This window comes from Sciurus carolinensis, chromosome 1, assembly GCF_902686445.1.
Source record: "Sciurus carolinensis chromosome 1, mSciCar1.2, whole genome shotgun sequence".
In the NCBI taxonomy this organism is placed as follows: Eukaryota; Metazoa; Chordata; class Mammalia; order Rodentia; family Sciuridae; genus Sciurus; species Sciurus carolinensis.
In genome coordinates this window covers 97,717,811-97,745,425 of record NC_062213.1, presented here as the reverse complement: position 1 = coordinate 97,745,425, position 27,615 = coordinate 97,717,811, and the positions used below count along the sequence as shown (strand labels likewise).

General features: G+C 43.1%; 2 protein-coding genes and 1 pseudogene across 2 annotated transcripts in view; all 3 read right to left on the bottom strand.

Annotated features, from left to right (window-relative positions):
- Positions 1-110: 110 nt before the first annotated feature.
- Them5 (thioesterase superfamily member 5) lies at positions 111-27,378 on the bottom strand. The gene is made up of 8 exons (XM_047517777.1): positions 27,245-27,378; positions 26,677-26,809; positions 7,040-7,305; positions 5,618-5,819; positions 3,975-4,113; positions 992-1,102; positions 595-719; positions 111-290 (listed from the first exon to the last, which is right to left on the bottom strand). Exons 3-8 carry the CDS (start codon positions 7,160-7,162, stop codon positions 247-249), a joined length of 744 nt encoding a protein of 247 aa, XP_047373733.1. The 5' UTR covers positions 7,163-7,305; positions 26,677-26,809; positions 27,245-27,378; the 3' UTR covers positions 111-246.
- On the bottom strand, positions 10,823-11,064 carry LOC124959173 (cyclin-dependent kinases regulatory subunit 2-like; annotated as a pseudogene).
- Positions 25,875-27,615, bottom strand: part of Them4 (thioesterase superfamily member 4) — a 28,125-nt gene continuing 26,384 nt past the window's right edge. Inside the window, exon 6 of the mRNA XM_047517783.1 lies at positions 25,875-27,425. Within this exon, the coding sequence (XP_047373739.1) occupies positions 27,370-27,425 (56 nt within the window). The 3' untranslated portion in view covers positions 25,875-27,369. The remainder of the gene's footprint in view (positions 27,426-27,615) is intronic.

Genomic DNA, 27,615 nt, shown 5'->3' with positions numbered 1-27,615 from the left:
CTCAGTAAATGTCTCCTATTGGTGCTGAGTGGCGGGGGTGGGGGTGGGGGAGTGGGTACATGGGAGGTCCTGGAAGGATTTTTATTTCTTGCTACAGAAGGGTCTTAGGCTGAGCATGGGGCAGTGAGAGTTTATTTACTCAGAGAAAGTGCCCTCTCCTTCATCTGCCACTTGTTTCCTGGGCACCCTTCCTGCTCTAATGTGGGTCCCCAGTAGGCAGGGTCATCAGGGCTGACATAGTGACTACTAAGGGGATGATTCTTCTTCCAGTTGCATCTGAAGGAAAACACCTGCAAGAGAAGGGTGAGCTGAATCAAGAGGGCCAGGGCAGCAGGGCAGGAGCTTTACTGAGATGCTCTGAGCATTTTGCAACAAATTACATATTTGTAGGACCTGGAACTGTCCTGCAGTACAGGTTGGGTAACATCTTAATTGGGTTTTCCCTACCTTAATCCACATCTCTAGCAGTCCCCCCGACCCTGGCCAAAAGTCAGATCCCACCTTGGGACAGGATCTTTAGCATTCTTCCTCCCTCCCATTGGTCAGGGGGAGGATGGCAGGATGGAGACAAGCTGAGGCTAAGGTCTTCTTTACCTGAAGACTTGGCGTAGACTGTCTGTTGGTCTCTGCTCTGGGTGATGCAAGATATGTACATCTTCTGGTCTTCAATCTTTTCCACTTGGACATTCAGTACAGCCAGAGAGCCTACAGGGATCAAACTGGGAGAAGAGGCAGTGTAGCCCACCCCCATCCCATTACCCCTTTTTACCCCCTTCTCCTCACCCCATCCTGCCTCAAGGACTCATGAGTAGCCCTGGGCTCAGGAATGCAGTCTGGCCAGGAGCTTTACTTTATTCCAGGAGGAATGCTTGGGTGTGGGCTGGGGAGGATTGTGGCTGGCAGGGCTCCCACACACCAGCAGCTGAGGATAGCCACCCCAGAGATAAAATGGACCATGACTTCAGCCAATGCCCCAGGGATTTGTACTTACTTTTTGAAGCTGATATTGAGACTTAGTGTGAACAGCCCCTCTCCAGCCAGGTAGGCAGTTTTAGAAAAGGTCTCATCCATTATGGCTGCTAGGGACCCTCCATGAGCAAACCTAGGGGTAATGTGGGGAGCATGGCTAGTGTTCAGGCTGCTGGGCAGACTGCCTCACTGGGCCTTCCCTCCATCCTACAGTGAACACCCCCTGATGCTTCTCCATTTCCCCAGAGCACTCCCAAACATGGATCTTTACCTCAGGCAGTCACACAGGAAAAGACACAGAGTTGCATCCCATGTGATCAAATCAGCAAAAATCAGTTGTTTTTCTCTTGTTTTGCTTCAGCATATGCTGGTAACCACTGACACAATTATTTTAATTTACCAGGAAAAAATTGTTTTTTTCCCGTAGAGTTAATGGAAAACATTTTTTTTCTGATTCATTACCTAACTGCTGGCAGCAATTGCCATAACTTGGAAGGGTACATACATACAAGGAATGGGAAAACCCCTAAACTTTTTGCTTTTTGACTTAGTCTTTGAAGCATGATCTTGGGCCATGCTAGCCTTACCAGTCATTACAGTCAGCGCTGGGCCCACACTCTTTCTTTCTCCCTCCCTCCTCCTTTCCATTCTTCTTTCCTTCCTTCCTTCCTTTCTCTCCCCCACCCGACCCCTCATGAACCTAAGAGTGCTCTAACCTGGAGCTACATCGCTAGCCCATTTTATTTTTTATTTTGGGACAGTGTTGCCCTCAGTTGCTGAGGTTGACCTGGAACTTGTGATCCTCCTGTCTCAGCCTCTCAAGTTGCTGAGGTTACAGGTGTGCACCACTGTGCCTGACTTAGGCCCAAGTTTTCACTGTGACTTATGACTTATAAAGTGCCAGTAAGATGGACCTCTGAGCAGTGCTGCCCATGGAAAAGGGAGAGCCCACTTCGGCAGGGTGCTGTAAATATTTACTTTATTTCAAGTATGTAAATCCTCATTCTCACTTATGCAAGCTGACCATTCCTAAGTTATTTCATTTTTGGTTAAACTATATAAAATAGAGAGGTATTCAACTTTAGAATGTAAATAACACAAGACAGATTTGAGTTCCTGATTTTGGAAAGCACAGTTGCAATTCTCCATGGACCCAAACCAGCTGTCCACATTGTATTACCATGGTTACTCTCTTGCTCCTGCCACCAGTGGGCGTCCCAGGCCCTAAACCCTCTGCCTGTGCTAGGGCCATGGCATCACACCACCTGTTGGGCTTCTTGCTCCACCACTTGCTACCTCTTTTTTTTTTTTTTTCTTGGTATCAGGGATTGGACCCAGAGGTGTTTTTTTGTTTGGTTTTTACCACTGAACCACATCCCTAGCTCTTTATTTTACATTTTAAGACTGGTTCTCACTAAGTTTCTTAGGGCTTCCCTAAGTTGCTGAGGCTGACCTTGAACTTGCGATCCCCCTATCTCAGCCTCCCAAGCCACTGGGATTACAGTGCACCCGGCTTTGTTACCTGTTTGATCTTGAGCAAGTCACTAAATCTCTCTGATTTAGTATCCACCATGAACTGTGAATTAAAATAACTTCTATCTCATTGGATTAAATGTGCAAATGTTTGCAAAACCTCACGCACACTTCCAGGAACCCCCTCTCCATCTCACAAATTGCTTGAGAGGGGTAAAAAGACTTGGTGTCAAAGACCTCCATACTTGCTCTTCCCTTCTTGTCCTTGCAGACCAAAACAAGGACCCATTGGCAAGTATTGATTTTGCAGAGTGGTTCTTGGTCAACAAGTAACTGCTTCCCACTTATATTGCCCAGGGATCTGGTGGACACCAATCTCATCCCTGAATTCCCCTCAATCCACTGACTGGCTTCAGTGTTGGCTGGTCTCCTCTGTCTCTTTGTCACCTCCACAAGCCCCTAAATAAAAGTCAGTCATGTATCAACCTCACTCCTGCCTGCCGGGGATTTTCCTCTGAAGGATCAGTGTCCCTGGTAGGACTCTAAACTATTCCCCCATAGTCTCCATGCACTAGTTTGGAGAACAGTGTCCCCATGGAGGATACCTTTGGAATGGCCAAGGGGACCAAGGGCTGCAGTGTGCATCCATGACCTGAAGAGGTGCTGATATCTATTTAGCACTGTGAATTCTGCTCTACCCCAGTTGAACCCATCTCAGGCCTCAGGGCCTTAAAACAGATCCTACCAACTCCTGTCTTTCTCTGCAGGAACCCCACCAACCACCTTCGGTGATTGTATGGAGCAGGATTAGGGATGGAGAAGGCAGACAACCACAAACTTGGTGGGTGGCTCAGTGGCCTTAGACATGAGGCCCAGGGCCAGCCTGATCCATATCCAGGCAAGTTTCTCCCTGGGTCTATTACAAGTTTGGAGGCAACAAGGTACAGTGGAGAGACCAATGCTGTTGTTGGAGTCACAACTCCTGGATCTGACTTTGCTGTACTACTATGGGCAAGTTACTTTACCCCTGTGGGTCTCAGTTTCCCCATGTGTAAGACATGGGGTTTCAATAAATGATGCCTGATAGCTATATTGTACTTTATGGTTCATAAGCACACACATAGGCCCATAGCATCATGTCTCTTAGTCACCCTGGCAGGTAGATGCTATTGTCATAGGTGTCAGGTAAGAAGACTAACACCCCAGAGGTCAGATTGCTTGCTTGCTGCAGCAGATCAGGACCAGAAGTCCTGGCTACTGATTCTTGATCTTGTCCTCTTTCAAGTACATAATCTCCTTCTCCAAGTGACCTCTCAGATCCTTTCTTGATAGAAAATTCTGAGACCTTGATAAGGGGGCTCTCCCTCACCTGCTGGATGGGGATTGAACCAGATAACCAAGCATGTCTTTCTTAGGCCTCAAAGGATGCCACCCCATCTCCCTACAGAGAGGTGTAGATTCCAGAGCCTGCTAGATCTACCTGATGAGCCAAGCTTACGAGGCACCCACCCTGGCCCTGCCTGTGGCCTTACCCGGGAGCCCCCTCCAGGTAGGGGCCTGGTTGGAAAAGACAGACTGACTTCTTCTTGAATGGGTGGAAAAAGATGACGTACTCGTAGCCTTGTCCTTCCACTTGGATGCACCTGGTGAAGATGCGCCAGTCACTTTTATCTGGGGAGAGATGGGCAATATCACAGCTGGAAAAGGAGGGGCAAGGGAGGGTATTGGGGGTATGGGGTCTACCAGTCAGGATGTAGAATCATGGGTTGAGCCATGCCTCTGGTACAAGGTCAAGGAGAGAGAACCTTGCTGGGTGTGGTGGTGCATGTCTGTAAGCCTGGCTACTCTGGAGCCCGAGGCAGGAGAATTGCAAGTTCAAGGCTGACCTGGGTTACTTAGTGAGACCCTGCCTCAAAATATAAAATGAAAAGGGCTGGAGATATAACTCAGAGGTAAAGTGCCCCCTGGATTCAATCTCCAGTGCTGGAAATAAATAAATAAATAAATAAATAAATAAATAAATAAATAGCAGAGATAGTCCCTGTCTTCAGAGAGCCTATGTCTGGGAGAACAAACACTCAGGAAGTTTCCTTGTTGAGGGTAAAGACAGGGTCCAGGACAGGTTAAGACTTGAAAAGACTGTAAGCATTGGAAGTTTACAATATAATCATTCATGTAATTCACCTAAAATTAAAAATAATAATTAAAAAACCTGTAATTAAAAATGACCATACCAGGGGCTGGAGTTGTAGCTCAGCAGTAGAGTGCTTGCCTAGCATGTGTAAGAGCTGGGTTCAATTCCTGGTATCACATAAAAATAAATAAAACAAAGGTACTGTGTCAATCTACAACTAAAAATACATATTAAAAAATAGCCATACTAAAAATATTATAAAAAAACTATAACCATACTAAATGGTAAAATAAGTACAGAAAAGTTCACCAAAGTTCAGATTGTTCTCCCTGAGACAATGACTGCATCCTTTTTTGGAAATATCAAATTCTTAAAAAGAAATTATTTTAGTGCCTCTGATTTTTTGTATGTTTTCGTGGTGTGGGGATTAAACCCAGAGACTTGAGCATGCTAGGCAAGCACTCTACCACTAAGCTACATCCCCAGCCCAGAGCCCCTGCTTGTGCCCAAGAGTCATCTGCCAACTGTGTCACCCATTTGTCACTGGGTAGGAGCCATGTATACAAATGAGAAGTATAAGAAAACACAGACAGACACACAGACATGCAAGGATGAAGATGGCAGCTCCATTGATCAGAGCTGGGCCCAGCTGAGTGGGGATGGTGTGCTGAGGTCTGCAGTTAGGGAGGGGTGTCCAGTGGACTTTATGGATTTGGGGAGGAGAGCTTGGGATAGGGCTTGACTGTGAGGGAAGAACCACTAGTGAGAAGTCAGGAAGGGAGAGGAATTGAGCTGGCAATTCTCCAGTGGGGACACCACAGGTGACTGGGAGAGTGAGCCAGAGGCCCGAAAGAACACCCTTCTCATCTACCTGCAGGGGACTGCAGCAGAGGGTGTGGTTAGCCGGCAGGAAGAAGGGACTTGTGAATTTCCTTCCCAAGAGTCTTTGTACACAGGGAAAGGGAGCTGGTTGAATCTAACTGGGTCCCATTTGGGTTGGTGTGGGGGTGTACTCATGGACCCTCCTGGGCCTGGCCTTACCTGAGGTAACTACCAACCCGAATGGGAGCTTTAGCCCTTGAATGTGGTCTCTGTTGGACTTGAAGGAGGGTAGTTTGACCCAGCCGTCTGATTTGGTCTTCTCCAGAAATTCTTGGTACAAGCTCAGCATGTCTGGACACCAGCTGGCATTGGGAAGGGCATAATCCTTCAAGTCTGTCTGCTCTGGACAAAATCTTGAGACCTGGGCAGGGAAAATCAAAGAATGAGATGATGTCCTGGAGGATGGGGCATGCTGCTTGGGCTGCAGGACTTCCAGGTAGTCTGATCCTGGTTTGGGGGCTTTTCAAGTTGGAGTGTGGAAAAGGGCTCATCTTTCTTGCACAGGGTTTGGGCACCTCAGTGAGTGACTGGGCAAGGGATGCTACAGAGGAAAACAAGGGAGAAAAAGGAATCAGGCTACAATTTATAGCTAGGTGCTATAGTTATGATGGCACACACTCATAATCCCAGCGATTTGGGAAGTTGAGGCAGGACGATCACAAGTTCAAGGTCAGCCTTAGCAACTTAGTGAGGTTCAAAGCAACTTAGTGAGTCTCTGTCTCAAAATAAAATAAATAAATAAATAAAAAGGGTTGGGGATGTGGCTCAGTTGTAAAGCACCCCTGGGTTCAATCCCTGGCACAAAAATAAATAAATAAATAAATAAATAAAATAAATAATTAAAATTATAACCATGGTTCTCAGTGGCAGTACGTTACACTTGTTCTAGAACCTGTGAATAGTTCTTTGCAGTTGAGAACTGCTAGTATTTGCCCCACTGTATAGAAGGGAGAACTGAGGAAATATGGTTAAGGTTGCTTATGGGAGTGAGAGCTGACAGTTGGACATACACTGTCTACTGTAGGGAGTGAGACCACCATTGGTGAGGGGACACTTTTATAGACCCTTTCCCTCTGGGGCTGCTCCAGCTCTGTTCAGAGTTCTGGGCATGCCTAGGCAGAACAGCTCCTTTGAAACATGTACTGAAACCCAAAGAGGTGTGGTACCATGACTGGGGCAGGGGCAGGGTGTCCATCTGTGGGACAGGAGGTGTCCCTGGTAATGTCATTTGCTCATGTGCCAATCACAAATGTGGGAAGTAAGGCAGTTACTTGTCAAGACCTCAGTCAGGGCAAGTTGAGGATACCCCAACTTAGCTGAAACAGTCTGAGCCCCATAGAAGAACAGTGATTCATTGATGACCAGATAGGATTCAGACCAGGATGCAAATGTCCTGGTGGATTTAGTTTGGATTATGGGCTACATGGTATCCCAGAACACCTTCCCTTTGCCAAAACAAAAAGTGCCCCAAACACTGCCCATCAGCCCTGGCTGCAAGCCAGTAAAAGGAAATTTGGGGTGCTCCTTAAGCCCTAGGCTCTGGGAAGAAAGGCTGCCCATTTAACTGAGCTGGGAACTCACCAGGGAGTTGGTGGAGGATCCAAATGCTGAGGCAGAGCCGAGTTTGGGCAGGACACAGGGGGTCCTGAGTAGGGCTTTGTGGTGTCCAAGTCTAGCTGCCACCTGGAAGCTTCTCCTCATCATGACTGAGAGCCAGGATCTGGACCCCTCTTGAACCAGGGATGCAGCTGGCTTTGAGTAGGTTGCAACTTAGTAAGCACTGCCCAGTTGCACTTGGGCCACCTCCCACTAGCTTCTTTCTATCACAAGCTTCTTTCAGCAGCAAGCTGAAAAAAAAAAAAAAAAAAAAAAAAAAAAAAAAAAAAAAAAAGAGTGGGCAAGGCTGGGCTGGGCTGATTGCAACAACATGCAGGTGCTTGGGGCCTTTAACTGGTCCCAGAGTCCCGCCCAATGCTTGGGGAGGAGTAGATGCAGCTTCAGCTTGACAGGGCAGGAGGACTGACCTGGGTTCAAAACAAAAATTTGTTAAAGGAGTAAAATATACATAAGCAAGCAGTATGGAGTACATGAAACCTTGGAGAGCTGCCCTGCATTTCTAGAGGAAAAGCTAAGAAAATTTCCAGGCAGATGAGGGTGGTCTATCCCTTGATGGAAGGGTATTGATGGAGTGTTTGTAGCATGTATTCTGCAATAAGACTGAATGATCTGGAATGATTTGGGGACTCAAAAACGAACTCATAGCCCTTAGACATTCTCTTCTTATATTCCAGACAAGCGTTAACAGGGAAGTATCCCTAGCACAGGACAGGAGTGGGGGATATGTATATATGAGAGAGGGACTTGAGAGGACAGAAAGTCATTTGGGAGGAAGCAACCTTTGAAGGGAACGCTCATACTTTGGGAGCCTCAGGGAGGGGTGAGGAAACAGAGCTGGGAGGGAGGTGGGGGCAGGCAGTGGAGGTTTTTTTGGAGAAAAACCTGGAAGCTTTGAATGAGTAAGTATAGAGAAGTGCTCAGTCTATGTCTGCAAGGTTGTGGGCATTTTTAAATGGTATTGTTTCTTGTATTTAATTAAAACTGTTAATTTTCAATTAAAAGTCCCATTTTTTAATTTAGTAAAATGAAGTGTGATCTAAAGATCAGAACTTGGGGCTGGGGATATAGCTCAGTTGATAGAGTGCTTGCCTCGAAAGCACAAGGCCTTGGGTTCAATCCCCAGGACTGCAAAATAAATAAATAAATAAAAATAAAAAAATAAAAAAGATCAGAATGGCACAAAGGTAGAATTGTTAGGCAGAAGTTAGCCATAAGAGGCAAGCCAGGGAAAGTATGTGACAACCTGTTATTTTCAGGGTTGAGGAATATTGCCCAAGACTCCTCTTCAGATAAGAGGAAGACATCCGGGTGCAGTGGCAACTAATGTAATCCCAGCAGCTTGGGAGTCTGAGGCAGGAGGATCACAGGTTCAAAGACAGCCTCAACAACTTAGCAAGGCCTTGTCTCAAAATAAAATATAAAAAAGGGCCGGGGTTGTGGTTAAGTGCCCCTGGTTTCCATCCCTGGTACCAAAAAAAAAAAAAAAAAAAAAAAAAAAAAGGAAGACAGGTGCCCAATAGGTATAAAATCTATAAAAACACCTTCCAGTTTAAAACCAGCTGGCATGGGCCAAGATCAAAAGTTGCCTTTAGGTCCTTAGCATGTCATTTTAATCTTATTGTAATTGCAAATTTACCCCCACCCCATGGAACTTTTGGGTAAAAACATGCAGAGTAGGATTTAGAAGTCTAATGTACTTCAACTGTCAATCTAGAGCTAGGAGTTGGTGCTTGGACATAGTTCTCCAAAAGAATGTTCCCTTAGCTCCCATAAAACTAAAAAATTAAAGAAACATACTGTTGAGCCAGGCACTGTGGTGCACACTTGTAATCCCACTGACTCGGGAGGCTGAGGCCAGAGACCAACCTCAGCAATTTAGCCAGGCCCTAGGGACTTATTGAGACCCTGTCTTAAAACAAAACATAAACAGGGCTGGGGATATAGCTCAGTTGGTAGAGTGCTTGCCTCTTAAGCACAAGGCCCTGGGTTCAAATCCTGAGCACCGCAAAAAAAAAAAAAAAAACAAACAAACAAAAAAAAAAAACAAAAAGGCTAGGAATGTGACTTAGTGGTTAAGCACCCTGGAATCAATCCTGGGTACCAAAAAAGAAAAGAAAGAAATGTATTGTTGATATCTTTTGTGAGACTATATTCCTACCTTAGTCAATAAACTTTGCTCCAGTTCTTTTTTTTTTTTAAGTATATTTTTTAGTTGTGGGTGGACACAATACCTTTATTTTATTTTTATGTGGTGCTGAGGATCAAACCCAGTGCCTCACCCATGCTAGGTGAGTGCTCTACCACTGAGTCACAACCCCAGCCCCAGTTCATTCTTGCTTGAAATCTTTTTTCATGAGAGTGCCAGAGCTGAGGAACACAACTGAATTTCCAGTAATGGAATGATGATGACGATGATGATGGTGATAGTATTATTATGATATTTTGGCAGATTCTCAAAGATCAAGCTGACTTAATATGGAAAGTTAAAAGATTTGTCTTATTAGTGAACCAGGCCCATGATGCCTGCTGCACTGTATGCCAATCACTGAGACAACTCAGTTTTGCAAAGAGTTTTATTTACAAGGTAGCTGAGCTTGGAGGTGGAGATCCAAGTCCCAAATCCAATGCCCAGAGGACAACATTAAGAGGTACTGATGTGATAAAGAAGCAGGGTGATTTAAGGCATGTGGAAAAGTGATTGGCTTAATCATGGCATGTTCATAGTTCATGGAATGGTGGTGTTAACATGATCTGAGAGTGGGGTTGTCTGCCTCCTGAGGTCAAAAGATCACTTATCAGACAGGCCCAAGTGAAGAGTCAGTACTTTTGACCAAAATGGCCTTCAATCCCTGAAAAGGAACCTGGGCAACCAGTATCATCATCGTATCCCACACATCTGAGGTACTATCTACAGTAAAGTTAGTGGGAGACTAACAGTGCATAGCTTGACTCCGTGACCTCCAGTCAACTAAGGGGGAGCATGAGGGCTCAAAATCTGAGAAGTAAAACAGTACAAAGTGTTGTTCAGTGTAAATGAGACTGGGCCAGCTGTGCTTATAGGCTGGTAGTTATCAAAGTTAGGATTCTGTCCTCCCCTGTGGAGTCTTAGAGACTGAGATCTTATTCTTTTGATGGTAACATTCCTGAGAGTAGCTCTCAGGTCCTTGAGAGATACTTCTGAGTTACAAAAGATACATATTTGCAATTGTATCTTCTTTGTACCTTCATTTGTAATTTTGTAATTGGACTATCCTTTGGTAAATGCATAGCAGATGCTTTGTGGATTATGGAGCAAGTGCTCCATTTTAGTCTCACCCTCTTTGTATTTCTCTACCCTAGAATAGGAACATGAACAGAACATGAATAGATTATGAACATTTTCCCTCAAGTGCTACAAAGGTTTGAATTCCTCAAGGACTGGAGGAACCAGTTTTTTGGCTGAGTCAGGCTCTGGGTCTAAGCAAAGATTTTTTTTTTTTTTAATGAAACATACAAACTTTATTTAACAAAATGTCCAACAGGAACTTATATTAAGAGAAAAACTAACTAGAAGAAATTTTATCTTAAACACCTCACAATAACCTACTTGCAGTTGCATTTAACTGAGCTCTGTTGCTATGAAGAATACAGCTCATGCACAGGTATGGATGAATGATTTGTACTTTTTCAAGTATTCACTGAATACTACCTTATATATACATATACATTAAATTTGTGAAAGATTTAATTGATGATCCCAGATATACTTCATTTTTGTTGCTCTTTTGGAAGAGGTCATCTAAAGAGAAGAATATGTGGTTCTGGCTCATGAATCATGTAATGAATCCAGCCTAGACTCTGTTGGACACCAAGTCTCCTCAATTCCTCTTCAATATTAGATGAGTTTTAGGTACTTGTTTTAAAAAAAGGACTCTGGGTAACATGACATGCCAGTACTCATAGTGCTTGTCAAAGTACCTATCTGACTAGTAGATCTGCTTGTGGGCCATACTGCGGGCACACAACGGGGCGGAAACGGAAGACTGCAAGAACAAGCCAAGCAGAACGCAAGTCCATTTCAAGCCAGGGCTACAACTCAACTCAAACTCAATGACTGCAGGCCCAATGCTCTGGATTTGAATCCTCAAAGATATTTTAATTAGTTGCTTACATTTAAAAACAGGAAGTTTCACACAAAACCAAAGGTCAGGCCTCTCTCCAGGCAAATGAAAAGATCTGGCAACAGTGTATCTTCTGCAACAGTTGGCTGGAGATGATGCCTGTGTCTTGGCCTTGCCCCAGCCTCCCCAGGTGCTGGGTGTTCCTTGTTCCCCTTGCTTGCCTCTTTGTTTGGTTCTTCGTTTGGGAAACAGGACTTAAGCAGAACACAGGAGAGAAAAGATGCATCTTAGAAAGAAGATGGAGCAGGGCTCAGTGGCACACACCAGTAATCCCAGCAATTTGGGAGGCTGAGGCAGAAGGATTATAAATTATAGGTCAATCTCAGCAACTTAGTGAGACCCTGTCTCAAAATAAAAAGGGCTGGAGATGTAGCTCTGTGGTAAAGCACTCCTGGCTTCAATCACTAGTACAAACAACAACAACAACAACAACAACCCCCCCAAAAAATCAAAAAAGGTGGATGATCTGCAGAGGACTTGGAGACTTGGAGGCAAGGGGAAGAAGCCGTGGCTCCTTAGCTGCCCCTTAAGGTCTGGAGCTGACCCCAGCAAAGTGGCCTAAAGAGAAAGGGCTGTCTTTCCACAAAGAGCCCAGCAAGTGGACCTGGGGAAGGAAGTCACTGTCTTATGGCTCGAAAGCCACTCAGGAGCTGTCCGTCACCAGGCTGGCAGGTTTTCCTGCAGGTTGTATACTCCAGTGGAATCTGAATCTCTTTTTGCTGAAGGAGGGGAGTAACACCCTCCCACTTCAGTTTCACAGTTGTTGGTTAAATCAACTTTCAGGTATTTACATCATCATGTAACTTTTGTTCTCAGTCTTGCTACATGGTATGGCTATATTCCCTTTCTTGCATAGCTTTTACCTTCCTTGAGTTGATAATCACCAAGTTTCAGCCAGCAATGTGGTCCAGAGGAATGCAGGGAAACTGAAGGAGCTGACAAGCAGTTGAGGCAACCAATCCTCATTTCCCAGTTGAGAGGGAAGAGCATCCAGCAGGGAGAAAATAAATGAGGCTCTGCTGATGTCTGTGACATTGAAGAGCAGATTTAGTGGGATAGAGAGCATGACAGAGAAGTGGCTTTGAATTAGGAGGCTGGAAGAGAATGGAGAGGTTACCTTGTCTAAAGTAATCTAGGAAGAGAAAGACTAGGATATTATAAAGAAATCACTCCTTTCTCACCTTCCAATTCTCCCCCCCCCCCTTCACTATTCCACACTTTATGGATTCTTTCTGTAAAACGAAGCTCTTCTGAGATGTGGATTGAGAGGTCAGTTATCCAGCAAGGTGGAGGGGCAATTAGCTGATGCCTTCAGTAAGTTTTATTAGGCTATAGAACTTGGGTTCTAGGATGCAGAGTTGTAGAAACAATTAATGGACTCAGAAAGAATTTCAACACAGATGAGGTTTTCAGCACAGACTTCGACTGGAGTCGGAGGAGACAGCATATGGGGGACAGAAATCCCAGGCTGAGTCCAGAAAAGTACAAAGAGGAATAACTTTCATGGCATCTATGTGTAGGCAGGAACCTGGCCTCTTGATGTCACTCAATGGGAGGTGGGACCTTAGTTGTGCCTGCTCTCTTCATCATGTTTCTTCACGTGTCTTGTGTCTCATTACTATCTTAAGCCTCAACCTGAAGGTGTGTATTTTGCTATGATAATAAGGGAAATGAAACTGTGGGTTACTTCAGTGACCATTCTCCCCAGGCATTTCCCCCTCACCACTAGGGATTTACTCTTATCATCTGGGAAAGTCTCTGATATTATTTTCAGCATAGTGCAGACCTTGCTTTGTCGGGCCTGAGCTGGCCTCTCTGCTGACCACATAGTTTCAGGAGGCTGAGCTGACTCTCCCAGCCTCCTGTCTCCTGGTATGTTATCTCACTCCCATATCCTTGAGGACTGGTGCACTTTTAACTCCTAATTTTCTCATTTGGCTGTTAACCTCACAGGACTGAAAGCTAGAAGGGCTCTTATTTCCTTTGAGAGGTGTTCATCCGTTAATCCTAAAGGGCACTCCTTTTCATGCATTGATAGCAATATGAGCTTTGGCCTCTGCCCTTTTCCATCTGTAAGAATTTAACTCAGGGAAAGCAAAGAAAACTCAGCTCACAGAAAAGAAAGCCTCTGCTCAGACCTGGGCTCCTTGGAGAAGCAATTAAAAATAGAGTCAGTGATGTGGTAGTGTCAGATTCTGATTGAGTTTGTTGCTCTGCCTGGTTCATTTCTAGTTGGAAGCGCAAGGATGAATGTTAAATTTGGGGGCTTCTTTTGATGAAATAAGACCTGTACCCAGAAGCACATCCTGGGCCTAATGTTACTGGTGGTTCATAGAAGATTCAGCAGTGGTGTTCTGGGACATGTTTGACAATCTGCTCCAGGGTGGGGGATAAGGTGGTGGTGATGGTGATGGTTGTGGTGGGCCCTGATTTGTAGTATTTGCCAATTTCTGTGGTGTAAATGTTCCCACCAGGGTAACTTGATTTCAAGTTAGCAATATGAAGTCAGTGACCTTGGCTGTGAAGTTGGGAAGTGATGTGCATAATCAGCTCTTGTGAGTCTGTGGGGTCTGGTTCAGCATGCTGCTGCAGTAGGGACTTCTTTGACTTGTAGTGAAGCAACAGGATTAATGAAGGCCTCATCCCAGATCTAAACTGACTCTCACTTCTGTATGTTTTGGAGTTCTATCTCCTCATGAGGCTGACTATGGAGTGTACTTAGTGTCCCCAATCTGTCCTCCTTGCTGTCCCTCAAACAAATTCACAGGACTTTTTTTTTGGTTTTGTCTAAAGATATTTAATCACTAAAGAAAATCATTAACATTCCCAGATATCTGAGAAAGTCCTCCTCATTTTGGTTGGCCCTGGACGCCCCTCTCAGATTGGGACAGATGGCAGTGGTCTCTTCATGGAGACTGACTCCCAGCTGTGATATGGAATGTTCAGAACTTTGGAGTGGTTTTTTCTAGGCTAACCCCTAAATGGCTTTTGTGGATAAAGAATGAACTTCCTAGATGCCATTGCTAAACTCAAATCCCCTCCTGAATATGTGACCCTGTAGGCTCAGCATGAACCATTTCTGGAGTCTCCTAGATGGTGCTGTCACTGTCAGTCCAGGGTTGATTCCCAGACTCCTGACAAGGCCTGTCTTGTCCTCAGGGGAAGTTTTTTTTTTTTTTTTTTTTTTTTTTTTTTTTTTTTTTTTTCTTTTTTCTTTTCTCACTCTCTTTCTTTGTTTTGGAGGCAGGGGAATAAGTTCTCACCTTCTTACCCCAGCTGACTTTGAACTCTGGATCCTCCTTTCTCAGCCTCCCAAGTAGCTGGGATCACAGGTATGCCCCATTGTGAACAGCTCTGGGAAGCTTAGTTACTTGGTTGGTTTTTGAACTAAGGATTTGAGGCCAGCTGGGCAGGAGCAGCTCCGCATAATAAAGCTGGTGGGCAAATCGAAGGGCACTGAGAACAGGCCACTCTGGATCACACCCTTCAGGAGTTGCAATGATGGAATGCAGGCCCAGTTGCCAGCTCTTCTAATATTTCAAGAAAAGGCAGCATAAATTCAGACTTTTATATGAAACCTTGTAACCTTTAGATGTTGCAACTAATTTATAAAAATATTGCAAGTCTCTGATTGGGTATTGTTCTGTGGGCTGATGATCATGTCACCTGCTACTAAATTTATTCCTGGGCCCTTTCCCTTACAACACCCTCCCAGGAATCTGCTGTGTATCTGCCCCAGATCTCATCTCTCTGACACTCCCAAATTAGCTGTCTTTTCCTGATTCCCTTTGGGAGGGACCTTCCCAAGACTCATTCTACACCCTGGTTGCCCACAGTAGGCCTTTTGGAAAGGAAAATAATTGTTATATTTTGAAATGGATGAATGAGTCAGTAGGCTTTATGTTGTCTCTGGGTTTTGTTCCATCTTGTTTCTGAGGTTTTTGGTCTTTGTTGTGGGTGGGAAGTGTTAATGGGAAGCTGATGGAAGGGCAGAAGCCCAGCCTCAGACAATCCAGCATGCCTGGAGACCAGCCAAGATCAGGGAAAAGATTGTTTTGACAACATGTGGGGCACAGGATAGCAGCTGGAAGAAATGGTTTCTGAATGCTGAATGTTCTGGCCTAGGGCACCCTGGGCTGGATAAAGAATAACCCAGGGTTGTGGTAGAGGAGACTTGTGCCTAGGGTGCTGTGGGGGTAGCTGAGAAGCAGGTGCTGTCTCCAGGAGGCAGCAGCTGGTGTGGTCACAGAGCAGGGGAAGAGGATCTTAGCAGAGAATAGGCAGGAAACCTGAAGCCCTTCCCCATGTGTAGCTGAAACTGAATTCTCATCAGTGAAAGGCTAAGAGACAGAGAGGCAGCCCTCTAAGCTCAAAAAGCTGTAATGACAGTGTGTGTGTGTGTGTTGAGGGGAATCCTCAGGGTGGGGCTTGTAGGTCTGGGGCAGCCCTGATCCTGAAATCCCTTTTTTCTTAAACCCTGACTGTAACTTAAGAGGTAATACTTTCAACCAATGAGATAGCCACATAGTACCATTGGCACGTCTGCTTTACCAGTTTGGGCTATAAAGTAAGATCATATTCCTTTAAAAAAGTATACTAAGTGACTGATCCCCCCACCTTGATATCCTGAGTCCTTTCTCCTCTACACTCTGAAACTGGGATGTCACTGTTGAACCAGTTCAGAGGTTAAGCTCCCGAGCTTCCAAATATAGATGACAGTGACTCCACCAGCTGCTGCTAGGTGCCTAGGATCCTAGCCATTTTTCTACCAGTCATGGGCATCCTAGGGGCGAGTGTGTGTCCACTCAGGATAATCATTGTCCCAGTTGAGAGTCACAGCAAGGGCTGGGGTGGGGTGAAGCCCTCAGACCTCCTTTTAGTAGGAGACCTCCCTTTCATTTCAGAGTTATTTCATCTTTCACAGTTCCCAGAGCTCAGAAAAACTCAAGCTGGAATGATTAGGGAGTCCAGGAGTGCTGGACTCTGGGACTCTGTCCTGGAAGCTATAGATGAAGATGGTAGGAACCCATTGGGAAGTCTCTTCCTTCATTTGGTGATGGCTCCTGGCCTTCATCAGGGTAGAGAAGCCTCAAGCTTGGGAGCTATGGCTTCCTTGGAGGGAGGGCAGTTCTCCCGTGACTGGACACTGAACACACGGCGTTGCTACTGTGCCTCGGTGTCCCCATCAGCAAAGAATAATGTTGTAGCTCCTCTGGTGTAGAGTTCCTTGGTGCCAGGGCATCAGAGAAAGTCTTGCTTCCTCCACAGCACTATCTGTCAGTCTAAGCTGGCCTGATGTGGTCTTTACTCCCTGCCTCACCTTCAGCAACTGAGGCTGCAGCGTTACCTGGCTCTGTCAGTACATGCACAGGCACATGCACACACTTAAAAACACATCATGCATGCCAATGTATGCATATGAACTTATACACACATGCACATGCACTCATATACCCCCACAGAGACACACTCATACATACACAGATGTGTAATACACACTCAAAAATATACACACGCACAAGACACATAAATAGGTACACAGACGTACATGCAAATACATACATATATATATATATATATATATACACAATATACTCATAAGTGCACACAAGCACTCTTAATCACATAAAAATACATGCACATATATGTACACACATTACATACATAAAACAAATCACATTCACTTACATACCAGCAAGCACATTTACATATATAAACACCTATAGCTGGTGTGGTAGTGGCACACAGCTGTAATTCCAGCAGCTCAGGAGGCTGAGGCAGGAGGATGGCAAGTTCAAAGACAGCCTCAGTAACTTAGCGAGGACCTGTGTCAAAAAATAAATATATTCTTGATAATCGCCATTCTAATTGGGGTGAGATGGAATCTTAGGGTAGTTTTGATTTGCATTTCTCTTATTACTAAAGATGGTGAACATTTTTTCATATGGTTGTTGATTGCTTGTAGATCTTCTTCTGTGAAGTGTCTGTTCATATCCTTAGCCCATTTGTTGATTGGATTATTTGTATTCTTTGTGTAGAGTTTTTTGAGTTCTTTATATATTCTGGAAATTAGTGCTCTATCTGAAGTATGAGTGGCAAAGATATTCTCCCACTCTGTAGGTTCTCTCTTCACATTGCTGATAGTTTCCTTTGCTGAGAGAAAGCTATTTTGTTTGAATCTATCCCAGTTATTGATTCTTGCTTTTTTTCCTTGTGCTACGGGAGTCCTGTTAAGGAAGTCTGATCCTAAGCCAACAAGTTGAAGATTTGGACCTACTTTTTCTTCTATAAGATTCAGGGTTTCTGGTCTGATTTCAAGGTCCTTGATCCATTGTGAGTTGATTTTTGTGCAGGGTGAGAGATAGGGGTTTAGTTTCATTCTGTTGCATATGGATTTCCAATTCTCCCAGCACCATTTGTTGAAGAGGCTATCTTTTCTCCATTGCATATTTTTGGCCCCTTTGTCTAGTATGAGAAAATTGTATTTATTTGGGTTTGTGTCCATGTCCTCTATTCTGTACCATTGATTTACCTGTCTATTTTGGTGCCAATACCATGCCATTTTTGTTACTATTGATTTGTAGTATAGTTGAAGTTCTGGTATTGTGATACCCCCTGTTTCATTCTTCCTGCTAAGGATTGCTTTAGCTATTCTGGGTTTCTTGTGTGTCCACTTTTTTTTTTTTTTTTTTTTTTTTTTTTTTTTTTGCGGTACTGGGGATTGAACTCAGTGCCTTGTGCTTGTGAGGCAAACATTCTACCAGCTGAGCTATCTCCCCAGCCCTATTCTGGGTTTTTTGTTCTTCCAGATGAATTTCATGATTGCTTTCTCTATTTCTGTAAGGTACATCATTGGGATTTTAATTGGAATTGCATTGAATCTGTATAGCACTTTTGGTAGTATGACCATTTTGACAATATTAATTCTGCCTATCCAAGAACATGGGAGATCTTTCCATCTTCTAAGGTCTTCCTCAATTTCTTTCTTCAATGTTTTGTAGTTTTCATTGTAGAGATCTTTTACCTCTTTGGTTAGATTGATTCCCAAGTATTTTACTTTTTTTTTGAGGCTAATGCAAATGGAGTTGTTTTCCTCATTTCCCTTTCAGCTGTTTCATCGCTTGCATACAAAAATGCTTTAGATTTATGCGTGTTGATTTTATAGCCTGGTATTTTGCTGAATTCATTGATGAGGTCTAGAAGTTTTCTGGAGGAGTTTTTTGGATCCTCTAAATATAGAATCATGTCATTCACAAATAGTGACAGCTTAAGTTCCTCTTTTCCTATTCATATCCCTTTAATTTCTTTAGTCTGTCTAACTGCTCTGGTTAGAGTTTCAAGGATGATATTGAATAGAAGTGGTGAAAGAGGGCATCCCTGCCTTGTTCCCATTTTTAAAGGGAATGGTTTCAGTTTTTCTCCATTAAGAATGATGTTGGTGGGGCTGGGGATATAGCTCAGTTGGTAGAATGCTTGCCTTGTAAGCACAAGGCCCTGCGTTCAATCCCCAGTACTGCCAAAAAAAAAAAAAAAAAAAAGAATGATGTTGGCCATGGGCTTAGCATAAATAGCCTTTACAATGTTCAGGCATGTTCCTACTATCCCTATTTTTTCTAGTGTTTTGAGCATGAAGGGGTGTTGTATTTCATTGAACACTTTTTCTGTGTCAATTGAAATAATCATATGATTCTTATCCTTAAGTCTATTGACATGATGGATTATGTTTTTTGATTTACGGATGTTAAACCATCCTTGCATTCCAGGGATGAACCCCACTTGATCGCGGTGCACAATTTTCTTAATGTTTTTGGATACGGTTTGCCAATATTTTGTTAAGGATCTTTGCATCTATATTCATCAAGGATATTGGTCTAAAATTTTCTGTCCTTGATGTGTCTTTTCCTGGTTTGGGTATGAGGGTGATATTGGCTTCATAGAATGAGTTTGGTAGGGTACCCTCCTTTTTCTATTTCCTGGAATACTTTGAGAAGTATTGGAATGAGTTCTTCTTTGAAGGTCTTGTAGAACTCGGCTGAGAATCTGTCTGGTCCTGGGCTTTTCTTGGATGGTAGGTTTTTAATGGCTTCTTCTATTTCATTGCTTGATATTGATCTGTTTAAATTGTGTATGTCCTCCTGGTTCAGTTTGGGAGGAGCATATGTCTCTAGAAATTTGTCAATGTCTTCGGTAGTTTCTATTTTGTTGGAATACCGATTTTTGAAGTAGCTTCTCATTATGTTATGTATCTCAATGGTGTCTGTCGTGATATTTCCTTTATCATCACTAATTTTAGTAATTTGAGTTTTCTCTCTCCTTCTCTTTGTTAGTGTGGCTAAGGGTTTGTCTATTTTGTTTACTTTTTCAAAGAACCGACTTTTTGTTTTGTCAAGTTTTTGAATTGTTTCTTTTGTTTCAATTTCATTGATTTCAGCTCTTAATTTAATTATTTCCTGTCTTCTACTACTTTTGCTGTTATTCTGTTCTTCTTTTTCTAGGGCTTTGAGCAACAATAGGTGTTGGAGAGGATGTGGGGAAAAAGGTACACTCATACATTGCTGGTGGGGCTGCAAATTAGTGCAGCCACTCTGGAAAGCAGTGTGGAGATTCCTTAGAAAACTTGGAATGGACCCACCATTTGACCCAGCTATCCCACTCCTCACCTATACCCAAAGGACTTAAAATCAGCATACTACAGAGATACAGCCACATCAATGTTCATAGCTGCTCAATTCACAATAGCCAGATTGTGGAACCAACCTAGATGCCCTTCAATTGATGAATGGATAAAGAAACTGTGGTATATATATATATATATATATATATATACACACACACACAATGGAATATTACTCAGCTATAAAGAATAATAAAATGATTGCATTTGCAGGCAAATGGATGAAATTGGAGAATATCATGCTAAGTGAGATAAGCCAATCTCAAAAAACCAAAGGACGAATGATCTCGTTGATAAGCGGATGATGACACATAATGGGGGGTGGGAGAGGGGCAAGAATGGAGGGAGGAGGGACTGTATAGAGGGAAAAGAGGGGTGGGAGGGGTGGGGGGGAAGGAAAAAATAACAGAATGAATCAAACATCATTACCCTATGTAAATGTATGATTATGCAAATGGCATGCTGTTACTCCATATACAAACAAAAACAACATGTATCCCATTTGTTTACAATAAAAATAAAAAAAAATAAATATAAAATAAAAAGAGTTGGTGATGTGGTTCAGTGGTTAAGTGCCCCTGGGTTCAATCCCTGATACCCAGACAACACAAAACGAAACCTCTATACTGACTCACATAATACCAAATGTGGAGACACATGTGTACACATAGCCATACTTTCTAAATGCAGGGGAGGGGAAGGGAAGGAGGATCATGCATATATTTGTATGTGGGGGAAACCTGGACTGAGTTTAGGGAATTGTGAGATTGACAATTATTACAGCATGCTTATCGGAGCAACCGTTGCAACATGTTCTCCATAGTTTCAAGGTTTTCTTCTCTCTCGTTTTTTTCCTTTATTTATTTATTTATTTTTTCTTTTTTGGTTTGGTGTTGCTGGGAAGCCAACCCAGGATTTTGTGCATGCTAAGCAAACACTCTACCACCAAGCTACACCTTCAGCTCCTTACTTGTCTTTTAAAATGTAAATATTCCAGCTGGGTGCAGTGGCACACTCTTGTAATCCCAGCAGCTCAGGAGGCTGAGGCAGGAGGATTGCAAGTTCAAAGCCAGCCTCAGCAACTTAGTGAGGGTCTAAGCAATTCAGCAAGACCCTTTCTCTAAATAAAATACAAAAATGGGACTGGAGATGTGGCTCAGTGGTTGAGTGCCCCTGAGTTCAATCCCCCTCCCCTGCGAAAATAGAAATATTCCCGTGAAGGGTCTCAATGTGAGTAGCTTTTGGTTATTTCACTTCTCAGTTTAAATGGGAAGACTACAAGTAGAATTTGATAAGGAATAGGGGGAAATGATGGTGAAGGGAACGATCTTGAGTCTAAGTTTACAGAAGAGAAATTTCTCTGGATGTGTGATTTTGTCAGGTACCTCCTTCCTGAAGGGGCATGGCTGGGACAGACTGGCCTTTTCTTAAGTGAAACCCACACAACTCCCAGAATGAGCCTTGAGGTGCCTCCAAGAGGCTTTGGTTCAATTCCCTCATCATAAAGAGAAAGCTCATTTAGGTTAAGGGACTTGTCCACCTACACATCAAGCCTCATGGATCACATTTCCGAAATACATCTCAGTCTGCAATTCTGTCAGGCATCATCTACATATAAAATCCCAGGGAAAGGCTCTACTGGTAGGCTGTGTGTCTCCTTGTTGGATCTATGCCTGTGGGGTTGAGGGGTTATGGTTGACCAAGGCTGGTCAACTGCCTGTCCCAGTGCCAGGTTTGTGACTGGTAGTCTTCCCTTCCACTAGAACCAAGGGAAAGCTGAAAGGGCTGCCTGCCAAGTCAGCACAGTGCTGTTATCAGCAGGCTGGGAAAGGGAATGTGAACAGACCAAGGGTAACTGATGTCTATGACTATATTCTAGCAATTCCAAGTTTGTACTCCAGAGATGATTAGAAAAACAAATAAGCCAGTCACAATGGGAAAGAGGGGGTGACTGAGGAGGCACTTTCCCAGTGTAAAAACTGCATTTTGGGACAGTTAGGGAGAAAATGGAGACAAAGTGAGGAGAAAGGAGTGAACATGGTGTTCTTTGTTGAGGCTCATTTTGAAGTGCTAAAAATGAGCTTTTCAACCCTGAAGTTCTTCAGAAACTTGCTAAGTTGAGGACATGGGCGATTTCATGGAAACATTTTTTTCTCCATAGTATAGATTTGAGTGGGGTAGATATTACTTCTGAGTTGTGATTCCACTACTTTTCCTTTAGCCACATTTATCACTTGCAGTGATGGACTTACTTGCTTTCTGAAGAACAGTAAGGTAGTTCAGAGGGAATCAACAGCCCCTGTGCTGTCTCCTTATTCAAAACATTTATTTCATGTGTATTCCTGTAATTTATAACTACAGACAATTAGCTGTAGCTCTGACACCCAACCCCAGTCCATTACAGTGTTATATGTCTGACTGGTATTATTATTATTATTTTTTGTACTGGGCATTGAACCCAAGGGCACTTTATTACTGATACACATCTCCAGTGCTGAGTTGTTAGGGCCTCACTAAGTCACTGAGGCTGGCTTTGAACTTGCAATCCTTCTGCCTCAGCCTCCCAAGTCTCTGTGTATGCGCTACTGTGCCTGGCTATTATTATTTTTGAGACAGGGCTTGCCGAGTTGCATAGACTGACCTCAGATTGATGATCTTCCTGCTTCAGCCACCAGAATAGCTGGGGTTACAGGTGTGTCCTATCATGCCTGGCTCTATGACTGGTATTATTTCACTGGTTTCTTCCTGATTATAAAATGGGCACTAATGATACACCACCATTAAAATCTACTTTATTATCAAAGCTTAATCAATTTCTGGATTAGGTATCATTTTTTTAGAAGAAAAAAATTTTTTTTTGTTTTTTAAATTCAAGTTTGAAAACTGTCCATAGTGCAGTGATAAAGGAAATGTCCAAGCTAGGCACAGATGTATGTCTGCTTGTATTTCTAGCTACTCTGGAGGCTGAGGCAGGAGGATCCTGAGCCCAGGAGTTTGAGGCTGGCCTGGGCAACATAGTGAGAGCCTAACTCAAAATAAATAAATGAATAATAAATAAATTAAAAGGAAACATTCATTCTGCAGGCTCTCTCTTCTTACTTTATTATACTATTACATACTTTTTTTTTTTTTTTGTACCAGGGATTGAATTCAAAGGCACTTAACTACTGAGTCACATCCTCAGTCCTTTATTTTTATTTTTTATTTTGAGACAGGGTCTTGCTAATTGCTTAAAGCCTCACTAAGTTGCTGAGGCTGGCTTTGAATTTGCAAGCCTCCTGCCTCAGCCCCCCAAGTTGCTGGGATTACAGGTGTGTGCCACCACGCCTGGCATCATTACACACTTTTGTGCCCAAGTATGTGATCACAGAGGGCTAGCAAATTCCAGTGCTGGAAACCTGAAACCTGGAGTTAGAAGGACCTGGATACAAATTCCAGGCTTGCCTCAGCTTCTGCATCTGCAAAATGGGAACAATAAGAGCACCTACTTCACAGGTTGACTGGATGATTTTGGGAAATTTACTTCAACCTCACACAGTTTGGTCATCTAATGGTACCTAAGAAGTAAAGGAGGTGACGCAAATAATGTGCTTACACAATGCCTAACAAATGTCATTGTAAGTAATAGTTACCATGTGTTTCACAATTACTTGTACTGAAGTCGGCTTGACCCGATTAAAAAGAATATTCTGGACCAATTCATCTTTGCTTCATTCACAGCCTCTGAATACATCCTCTTCATAAACAGCCTCTGTTTATGACTGCTTCTCCCTGATGACCACTGGAGATACTAACAGCTGGGTTGAGCAAAGGCTGTATATTAAATCTACTTCACACTAACTCATAAAAAATTTTCTTTAAGGTCAATGTCAATCATTCTTTCCTGGAAGTTGACATGCCTCAGCTTTTGTTTTTCTGCTGTCGCTTCCCCTCAGCACTTGGCAAGACCGGCTTGTTCTGGATGGAGGCAGTGGATGCAGATGGATGAGAACTTACAGGAGGCCAGAGAACTGTTACAGCTTAAGGCCTAGCACATGTCCTCTAGGGAGCCAGTGGAGACCCCCATTTTCATCAGTGTTATTCATAATTTTGCATGCACTGGGATGTGGCTGGGGTAGTGTTGCATGTCTGTAATCCCACCTATTGGGAGGCTGAGGCAGGAGGATTGCAAGTTAAGGCTGGCCTTAATTTAGCAATACTTTGTCTCAAAATAAAATAAAAAGGGCTAAGAATGTAGCTCAGGGGCAGAGTACCCCTGGGTTCAATCTCCAGTAACACCATTAAAACAAAACACTACAAAAACCAAACAATTCAGGGTATGAAAACTGACCTAATAGAAGGTACCCAGGTTTGATATATGAGCTGCAAAACCACCCAAAAAGGATCGAGGAAGGCCCATTTCAGGGTTCAGCCAGTTCATAGCCCTGACTCCCAAATTCCTTCTGACTTTTGCCCACTATTTTCACCTCTTTTTGCCCTCTTCCCTCCCACATGCTAGCTAGGTATTTCTGGAGATGTTCAAAGTTTTTTATCTTTGGATCTCTGTCCTTTCCATTTTAGAAAGACCCTAGGATCCTTGCGCACATTGAGGTTAGTCAGTTTTGGGTTGCCGTGACCAGAATACCTGATAAAAACAACTGAGAAGAGAAAGTTTATTTTGGCTCATGGTTTCAGAGATTTAGTTCATGGTGGGCTGACTTCATTGTTCCAGATCCAAGATGAGGAGGCAACTCTTATGGCAGAAGAGCATGGCGGAGAGAAGCTGCAGAGGACAGAAAGGAGAGGGGGCCGCAGGGCAGATGAATCCTTTCAGGGCATGCCACAGTGAGTCACCTCCTCCAGTTATGCCCACCTACCTATGGTTGCCACACAGTCCATTCAGACAAGGATGCATTGATTAGGTCACAGCTCTCATAATCATTTTACCTCTGAACTTCTGCATTAGCACAGGAGCTTTTGGGGTACATCTCATATCCAAACCATAATACCCACCTACTTCTGCAATTACTCTCTAGGCTCACATACCATAGTTAAAGGGTCTGTATGTGTGAAGAGTAGGAAAAAAAAGTGATTTGGTTATGACTGTTCTTCTGCCTGCCTGGTATTTCACTAGTAGAGACAGAAATGGGAACGATAAGTCAACTAGAAATGGGGGAATCTCTTGGAAAAATGTTTTGAAGTATTTATTCATGAGGTACTTCTCTGTTGATAATATGACGATCTCCTTGGTTGGTTTATAAGTTCCATTATTTTATTTTATTTTTTTGGTACCAGGAATTGAACCCAGGGGTGCTTAACCACTGAGAAACATCCTCAGCCCTTTTTAAAAATTTTAAATTTTGAAACAGGGTTTCACTAAATTGCTGAGGCTGACCTTGAATTTGCAATCCTCCTGCCTCAGCCTCCTGAGCTGCTGGGATTACATGCATGCATCACCATGCCCAGGTATAAGTTCCTTGTCTATAGTTATGCTTATTTAATACTTAAGCTCCAAACATAGAACACATTTCTATGTACTTTGTGGATTTAAAAGTATGCTGACCTGGCTCCAAATCTATGTGGGTACCAAGAGTGACAATAACATTTTTTTTATGGCACTTACCAGGTACCCTTCTGCTATGGTTCAGATATGGTTTGAGTATACTTGCAAAAGCTGGAATCTTGGTACCCAGTGTGGCAACGTAAGAGGTAGTGGAACCTTTAAGTGGTGGGTAGTGGGAGATAATTAGGTCATTGGGGGCATTGCCTTCTTTGGGAAATGCTGATCTCTTGCAGTGAATTAGTTACCTTGAGAGTGGGCTGTTGTAAAAGTAGGAAGACTGGTCCCTGTCTGCCCTCTGGCTTCTTACATTGCCAAGTGTACAATTCATTGGCTTTTAAAATTTTAAAGTTGTGGTTTAAAAAAAAAAGTATATATATTTATACTATATGATTAAAGTTTTATAAGTATATATAAAACTTCAAATTCAAAGCTTTAAACCATTTTAATCACTTCTAAGTACACCAAGCTCTCTGGGAATTTCCAGGGAGAAGGAGCTCCTGGTTTCACCTCTGTGGTGCCGCACTCATATCTGCTGAGCTTTTGCAGCAGCTGGGGGACTTCAGGTGGGCACTAGAGACAGCTTCCAGGATGTTGGACTTCCTTTGGCTTGGCCATCCCAGGACTCCAGATGATCTTCTGATTGGTAGGGTACCACCAGGCTATTCCTAGATTACTATATTCAGCCACAGGAAACTGTCAATATTCAACCATCTTACCACCTTTAAAAATGGTAATTTCATATGGTAGAGCCTAAACTTTCAATATGGGGAAACAAAGGCAAGAAACGAGTCCAAAGAATCTACTGCCTGCTTTAGGAAGCAGAATGTGTTTTCCAGAATATTAACCTCCCAATTTATTTTTAGTCTTATCTGAGGCTCTTTTAGGGGTTGAATCCTCTCTCCTCCTTTGTTACAAAAGGAATGTCTAAGTCCTAATTTTCAGAACTTCATAATGTAACCTTATTTGGAAATAGGATCTTCACCAAGGTAATGAAGTTAAAATGGGTCATTCAGGTGGGCTTTACCAATATGACTGGAATCCCTATAAAAAAGGGGAAATTTGGACACAGACAGATATATACAAAAGAATATGATGTGAAGACACAGGGGGAACTGTGGTTGGTCTATAAACTGAGGAATGCCTGAGGCTACCAGAAGTTAGGAGAGAGGCAGGAAAGAGTTGCTTCCCTAGCACCTTCAGAAGGAGCAACTTATCTTCTCAATACCTTAACTTTGGACTTCAAGCCTCCAGATCTGCGAAACATGAGTTTTTGGTCATTTAAGTCATACGTTTGTGGTATTTTGTTGTTGTTCTAGGGAACTAATACAGGCTTCTTCCAAGGATGACAAAGTGCGCTTCTGGAAAGACACAATAGCATAGCCTATGTTAAAAAATGGTACAGTGATTTAATCCCTAGAACCCCAGACAACAGATTTGAGGTATCCATTCCTATAGGAACTAGTTGTGTTTCTACTCTGGCCAAAAAGATTTGTTTGTTCAGATACAACAAAGTTAGCTTTGCAAGTTCCACATGTGCACACCCCACACAAACCCACATATTTACTCCTTCATTTGGCTTTGTAATATTTTCAAGTTTATAGCAACAGTTTCAATACAATTTGTTCCCCTTAGTCTTCAGCAGGGCAGACGTCAAACTTGTGCAACTTTAAGAAGCCTGTTCAAATTTTAGGAGAACCACATTTATCCTCAGGAATGCAAAGAATTGCTGATATTCTCACAGGAAGTGTTTCTTGTTAAAAAGTTGAGATAGTGGAAAGTTCTGGGAGTCATACTTAGAAGGTTGTTCCAAAAGGTCAGTGTCAGCAGGCTTCCTCTGTGGGGGATTCAGCAGTGGTGACAGAGCAGGAGTGGGGACAACTACTTCTGGAGGAGGGCCTCATGCAGAAGGGTGTAGAATTCATAATGACCTCTTTTTCTTTAAACTTTTATCAGGATCCAGCTTTATAAATAAGCCTAAACCAACAAAATAACAGAAGATGATCATAAATCAACTGACTTCAATTTGATGAGCCTACTCTAAATAGAAAGACATATCAGAAGGAAGGCACTTAGATTCATATTTGTCCCTTCAGTCTATTTGCCAATTCTCACTTTTCAGCCAGACTCAGAATCAACCTGTCACAATACTGTATGACCTCTCCCT

What these genes read in the sequence shown, in the direction of transcription:
- Them5 (XM_047517777.1), bottom strand. Translation starts at nt 7,162, where the DNA reads ATGATGAGGAGAAGCTTCCAGGTGGCAGCTAGACTTGGACACCACAAA. An exon ending in CTCAATATCAGCTTCAAAAA is followed by an intron (nt 720 to 991) that starts GTAAGTACAAAT and finishes CTCTTCTCCCAG; the next exon opens with TTTGATCCCTGTAGGCTCTC. An exon ending in AGTCTACGCCAAGTCTTCAG is followed by an intron (nt 291 to 594) that starts GTAAAGAAGACC and finishes CTTCTCTTGCAG; the next exon opens with GTGTTTTCCTTCAGATGCAA.